Raw genomic sequence first — 6,872 nt, 5'->3', positions numbered from 1 at the left:
CGCAGCTTTCCCTGACGTTAGCATGTAGCAGCTACGTGCAGCAGTTTGTGTAAACTCGTCTGTTGTTGTCATTTCAGATCACATTCCTGCTGAAACATGTTGGATCGTGCAGTTTTTAGTTTATATTGTATTTATTTCCTGTTTTCTCACAGTAGGAAGTGTCGCTACATTCACACGCAGTCGTAGCATGATACCGTCAACATGGCTAGTGGGTATTAGCATCTAGTGATTTAATCCCCTTTGGACAGGCTAGCTGTTTCCCTCTGTTTTCAGTCTTTATGCTAAGCTAACTAGCTGCTGCACAGACATGATAGGTATCAATATGACTCAACAAAGTGGAGTTCATATTCATATCGTGTTGAATTTCTGCGTCTCTTGTGTGGAACAGGATTTCTGGTGTACGTGTCGGTGGTGTTGCTGATGTGCGCCGTGCTCGTGGCGTATTTCTCTCCTCGGTTCGGTCGCTCCAACATCCTCATCTACGTCAGCATCTGCTCGCTGCTCGGAGCCTTCACCGTGGCCTCCGTGAAAGGCCTCGCCATCGCCATCAACACCGGTGAGAGACAAAATACCAGCGCCATGTTTTTACACGTAAATTAATATAGAAAATAACTCGTACTCTTTCCTGTGAGGCTTATTCTCGAACTAACGATTGTTTTTGTTATCGATTCATCAATGTTTCTTTGGTTTAAAAATAAAAGTGCTAGGTTTAGCTGCTTAAGATAAACTAGCTGGTTATGTTTAAGTTTAGGCAACAAAGCTAGCTGGTTAAGTTTAGGTTTAGGCAACAAAACTAGCTGGTTAAGTTAAGGTTTAGGCAACAAAACTAGCTTGTTAAGTTTAGGTTTAAGCAACAAAACTAGCTGGTTAAGTTTAGGTTTAGGCAACAAAACTAGCTGGTTAAGTTTAGGTTTAGGCAACAAAGCTAGCTGGTTAAGTTTAGGTTTAGGCAACAAAACTAGCTGGTTAAGTTTAAGTTTAGGCAACAAAACTAGCTGGTTAAGTTTATGTTTAGGCAACAAAACTAGCTGGTTAAGTTTAGGTTTAGGGAACAAAACTAGCTGGTTAAGTTTATGTTTAGGCAACAAAACTAGCTGGTTAAGTTTAGGTTTAGGGAACAAAACTAGCTGGTTAAGTTTGAGCAATAACACTAGCTGGTTAAGTTTAGGTTTAGGCAACAAAACTAGCTGGTTAAGTTTAGGTTTAAGCAACAAAATTAGCTGGTTAAGTTTAAGTTTAGGCAACAAAACTAGCTGGTTAAGTTTAGGTTTAGGCAACAAAACTAGCTGGTTAAGTTTATGTTTAGGCAACAAAAGTAGCTTGTTAAGTTTAAGCAACAAAACTAGCTGGTTAAGTTTAAGTTTAAGCAACAAAACTAGCTGGTTAAGTTTAGGTTTAGGCAACAAAACTAGCTGGTTAAGTTTAAGTTTAGGCAACAAAACTAGCTGGTTAAGTTTAAGTTTAGGCAACAAAACTAGCTGCTTAAGTTTATGTTTAGGCAACAAAACTAGCTGGTTAAGTTTAAGTTTAAGCAACAAAAGTAGCTGGTTAAGTTTAAGTTTAAGCAACAAAACTAGCTGGTTAAGTTTAGGTTTAAGCAACAGGACGTTTAAACACTCCTCTCTCTCTCTCTGCAGTGTTTTCTGATGTTTCAGTGCTCGCTCGTCCTCTCACCTGGATCCTGCTCTTCACTCTCATCGTCTCCATAGTAACACAGGTGAGCTGCGACGTTGGCGTCCTCTCGGTAGCGTCGGGCGGTCTCACAGAAGGACTCCTCTCACCTGTGTGTCTGTCTGCAGGTGAACTACCTGAACAAGGCTCTGGACACCTTCAACACCCTGCTGGTCTACCCCATCTACTACGTCCTCTTCACCACCGTGGTTCTGTCCACCTCCATCATCCTCTTCCAGGAGTGGAGGAGCATGTCGGCCGTGGACGTGGTCACGACGCTGGGAGCCTTCCTGGTCATCGTGGTGGGCGTGGCCATGCTCCACCTCTTCAAAGAGCTGCAGGTTGGTGGCCCCTCCCCCTCAACATCAAAGTGTTATACATATGTGAACTTAACTTCTTCTGGTGTTACCAATGATTACGGTTTCCTGACCAGCTGTCGTCTTCGTCTTCTTCACACACCACGCTGCGTCCCGGAGTTCATGTGTTACAGGCGCGGAGAAATGATCTCAAGTCACCGATTGGCTGCTGTTTTCCATCTGCAGTTTGCTGCACCTCAAAGCGGTCCAGGTTTCAGGGCTTGTAGGGCAACACATAGACACAGGTGATACAAGAATAAAACCATTGTCTTTCAGGTGACGATGAAGCAGCTGACCAGTCAGCTGTCCCCGCCGGCGGAGGGGGAGGGGCTTACAGAGGAGGTTTCAGCCAATGGAGGAGCAGCAGCAGCAGCAGGAGGAGGAAGCTGGAACAAGAAAGAGGATAAATACGGACTGATGGACAACATGGTGATAGAGAGTCTTCCTCCCATGAGAGACGAAGGGCCGAGAGTCTTCATCATCAGCTGAGAGAGACAGAAGAAGAAGAGAGAGAGGTTTGTAGTTCAGACGGGTCCGTGCTGTCGTCCTCGCTCTCACTCACACTGTACGTGCACTTTTTAAAACCGCCTCTTCTTCGACGGCGTTCCCGTTCATCGAGGTCCATCGACTTTCACACAAATCACATTTACCTGAACCGACGAAACCAGAGGGCGACTCTGAGTTCACCCTCAGTCGCTTCATACGCGTCAAAAACACCTCAAAGAGGTTTTTAACACCGACGGCATTCATGTTGTTCAAACTGTCTCTGCAAAGAGACACAAAACAACTACAAAGAAACACAAAACAACTACAAAGAGACACAAAACAACTACAAAGAGACACAAAACGACTACAAAGAGACACAAAACAACTACAGAGACACAAAACAACTACGAAGAGACACAAAACAACTACAAAGAGACACAAAACGACTACAAAGAGACACAAAACAACTACAAAGAGACACAAAACAACTGCAAAGAGACACAAAACAACTACAAAGAGACACAAAACAACTACAAAGAGACACAAAACTACTACAAAGAGACACAAAACAACTGCAAAGAGACACAAAACAACTGCAAAGAGACACAAAACAACTACAAAGAGACACAAAACAACTACAAAGAGACACAAAACAACTACAAAGAGACACAAATCAACCACAAAGAGACACAAAACAACTACAAAGAGACACAAAACAACTACAAAGAGACACAAAACAACCACAAAGAGACACAAAACAACCACAAAGAGACACAAAACAACTACAAAGAGACACAAAACTACTGCAAAGAAACACAAAACAACTACAAAGAGACACAAAACGACTAAATTGCTACAGAGAGACATTAGACATTTGTTGTAACTGAAAGTTTTTTTTAAATCTTGATGTTTTCCAGATGTGAAACACTTGAAATGTAAACGTTTGCAAGAAGTTAACGTTAGCTAGCTGAGGTTCCAATGAGATAACGTTCGCAAGAAGTTAACGTTAGCTAGCTGAGGTTCCATTGAGCTTACATTAGTAACAAGCTAACGTTAGCCAGCTTAGGTTGCAATGAGCTAACGTTAGCAAGAAGGTAACGTTTGCCAGCTTAGGTTCCTCTGAGCTAACGTTAGCAACAAGCTAATGTTAGCCAGTTAGCTGTAACTTAGCTACACTGCAAGGATCTGGCATCTGGATTAAGTCGTTTACAAACGCTGAGCGAGCCAGGAGAGTCTGGACGAATCAGCTGACGTTATCCACTCAAGACAGGATGTTGCTAGGTCAGCTAGATAGCAATTCATCTGCATTAGCAGCGTGCTAACAGTAGCTAACATTTGCAGCTAACAGCACTATATTCCCCATGTCAGTGTTTCCTCTCTGCAGCGACCGGACTGATGTTTTTATGCTTCACGAGCAAAATTTTATCCAGCGAAAACCGAGAATGTTACTGACGACGTTAGCGTCTAAAAATTCTGACTTTTAATATTAAAAGTGTTCGTTTTTATGTCCTTTAAACACGTCAAAGCTGTTCTCTTCCATATTTGTCCGTAACAGATTTCAAGACTTTGGACCAATCAGAACAAATGTTTAATTTCACTGAATATTTCAAATATTATTATTCACACTTTCATAATCAAAGGTCAGAAAACAGTGAAAAACGTCTCAAAGATTTCAGTTTAATTTGATATAAAAGAGAAAATATTTTCATAATCGATTAATGGTTAAAACGTCAAATCTTTTTCAGCCTTTTCTTGGTTTGAAATCAAAATTAAACTCAATATTTTCACTATTTTATGACATTTTATGAATCAAACGATTAATTAAGAAAATGCCCCAAACAATCAGTTATTATTATTATTATTATTATTATTGTTGATGTTTTGGTGAGTGCTGTTGAAATACAGACTATCAGCAGGTTTATTAACTAACATTATTCTTTTTTCACATCATTTCAAAAGACTTCAAACACATTTTGTGACTTTACGAACTTCAAATGTTGAATATTTCCACTTCCCTTTGAACTCACTGTTGTTTTTCCACCCAGCAAATGTTTTTTATGTCTTTGTTTTTATTTTTTCTTGGTATTTTTCTATAAATGTGACTTTTAACCAAACATTTCAAAAGTTGAGTTAATCGCCGTCAAACCAGAAGTTCCCCAGACCGACGTTTGTTTTTTTATGAGCTTGTTTATTTTATTTTGTTATTTTCATTGTTGTCACTTCCTGTCTGAGTTCATGAAGAGACTTTAGACATTTGTTGTGACTGAAGGTGTTTTTTTTTTAATCTTGATGTGAAACACTTGAAATGTAAACAGGGCCTCAGTCCACAATCATTTTTAACGTTAGCAAGAAGCTAACGTCAGCCATCTTAGGTTCCACTGAACTAACGTTAGCCAGCTTAGGTTCCACTGAGCTAACGTTAGCCAGCTTAGGTTCCACTGAGCTAACGTTAGCCAGCTTAGGTTCCACTGAACTAACGTTAGCCAGCTTAGGTTCCACTGAGCTAACGTTAGCAAGAAGTTAACGTTAGCCAGCTTAGGTTCCACTGAGCTAACGTTAGTTTTGTATGAGCTTGTTTATTTTTTTTGTTATATTTTCATTGTTGTCACTTCCTGTCTGAGTTCAAACTTCACACGAAACAAAGTATTTTAAATAAAGCTCCGACTTTTCAACTTCTACGTCCGGGATTTTGCACCGCAGAGGAACTACGAACAATCTGACGCCGAGTGGACGCATGTTTGGCTTGAAAGTGAAATACGTAGCTGTGTGGGCGGAGCCTCAGTCACGTGACACGATGAAATGCGTCGTGATTCGCTGAAATAAACGCTGTAAAATCTGTTTTCCTTCTCACAGCGGAGGAGCGAACTTGTGAAATTCTCTCCTGTAAATATTCAAACGTTCATTACACAGTTACGCAGTCTGGGGCTTTTATTGTGAAGGGTCAGGAGGAAGCAGTGGACCTGGTGCTTCCTGTGGAGGTTACCGGAGTAAAGTTGTAATGACTTCCTGTTTGTTGGCACTGAGCGATGTTTGATGCTGAAGTTAAACTCTTTACTTCCTGTTTTAAAGCATCTTTTTGTTTTTAACGTTGTTTCAATAAAGAAAATGTTGAATTAAGTCATTTTCTCTTTTGTTCTTCTTCATTTACTCAAACTCTGAACTGGAGTTTTTCCATTTTCTGATTTTTTCTTGTGCTTTTCGTGCGCTTCGTTTAATAAATGTACTTTTTTTATTAAAACAAAATATAATCGACTAATAGATGATTTATTGTGAAAGATTAAAGTAGTTAATAAAGACCACTAACTATTATTCACAATCAACAGTCGTCTAAACTTAACCGTCTCCTTTAGTCGTCTAAACTTAACCGTCTCCTTTAGTCGTCTAAACTTAACCGTCACCTTTAGTCGTCTAAACTTAACCGTCACCTTTAGTCGTCATTCTCAGAGCGCAGCGGTCTAGTCGGGTGATATGGTACTATGAGCCCTCCCTCCCCAAAAGAGCTCCAACACACACACACACACACTCTCACACACACACGCACACACACACACACACACGCACACACACACACACACTCTGTAGGAATGTTATTCACCCCTGCTGGACCTTTCAGGACCTTTCAAAACAAAGCGTGCGTCAGCAGTAATCGTGCCCAGCAGCACCCAGGGAGCCGGGGTTTCCTGCGTTCACCTCCACCTCACCAACGCCAACGCCAACGCCAACGCCGGCCTCCATCTGCTGCCACCAGTTCCCGTAACTCCACCTGGGCCTGGGAAGAAGCCGCGGAGGTTTTTTTTAACCAAAGTGAGGAGTTTGTGGAGGTTCACTGCGTCAGGAAAGAGTTCTTCTCAACGGGATCGTCAAGGTGAGGGTGGCGTTTAAACACGGCTTCCTGTTTCCTGTTGTGTTTCAGGCTGATTCACTCGTATATAACCCAGGTCATAATCGTGACGAGGTCATAATGGTGATGAGGTCATAATGGTGATGAGGTCATAATGGTGACGAGGTCATAATCGTGATGAGGTCATAATCGAGACGAGGTCATAATGGTGATGAGGTCATAATGGTGACGAGGTCATAATGGTGACGAGGTCATAATCGTGACCAGGTCATAATGGTGACGAGGTCATAATGGTGACGAGGTCATAATGGTGACGAGGTCATAATCGTGACGAGGTCATAATCGTGATGAGGTCATAATGGTGACGCGGTCATAATCGTGACGAGGTCATAATCGTGATGAGGTCATAATCGAGACGAGGTCATAATGGTGATGAGGTCATAATGGTGACGAGGTCATAATGGTGACGCGGTCATAATCGTGACGAGGTCATAATGGTGACGAGGTCATAATCGTGA

At 41.5% G+C, this 6,872-nt stretch overlaps 1 protein-coding gene across 4 annotated transcripts in view; it reads left to right on the top strand.

Moving 5' to 3' along the window:
- nipal4 (NIPA like domain containing 4) overlaps positions 1-6,223 on the top strand; it is a 12,429-nt gene extending 6,206 nt beyond the window's left edge. For 2 of the 4 annotated variants that reach the window (XM_083926434.1, XM_083926431.1), the window contains 5 exons: positions 389-556; positions 1,638-1,717; positions 1,800-2,012; positions 2,304-4,915; positions 5,006-5,134. In XM_083926434.1, coding sequence (XP_083782560.1) covers positions 389-556; positions 1,638-1,717; positions 1,800-2,012; positions 2,304-2,516 — 674 coding nt within the window. In that variant the 3' untranslated portion in view covers positions 2,517-4,915; positions 5,006-5,134. Of the gene's footprint in view, positions 1-388; positions 557-1,637; positions 1,718-1,799; positions 2,013-2,303; positions 5,135-6,126 lie in introns of those variants that run through there. The other 2 variants (XM_083926433.1, XM_083926432.1) reach the window with 2 other exon arrangements.
- Positions 6,224-6,872: the final 649 nt, after the last annotated feature.

Source organism: Echiichthys vipera (genome assembly GCF_963691815.1).
Source record: "Echiichthys vipera genome assembly, chromosome: 14".
Lineage (NCBI taxonomy): Eukaryota > Metazoa > Chordata > Actinopteri > Perciformes > Trachinidae > Echiichthys > Echiichthys vipera.
Note: the sequence above shows the minus strand (reverse complement) of the source record. Positions and strands in the feature narration are given on the sequence as shown.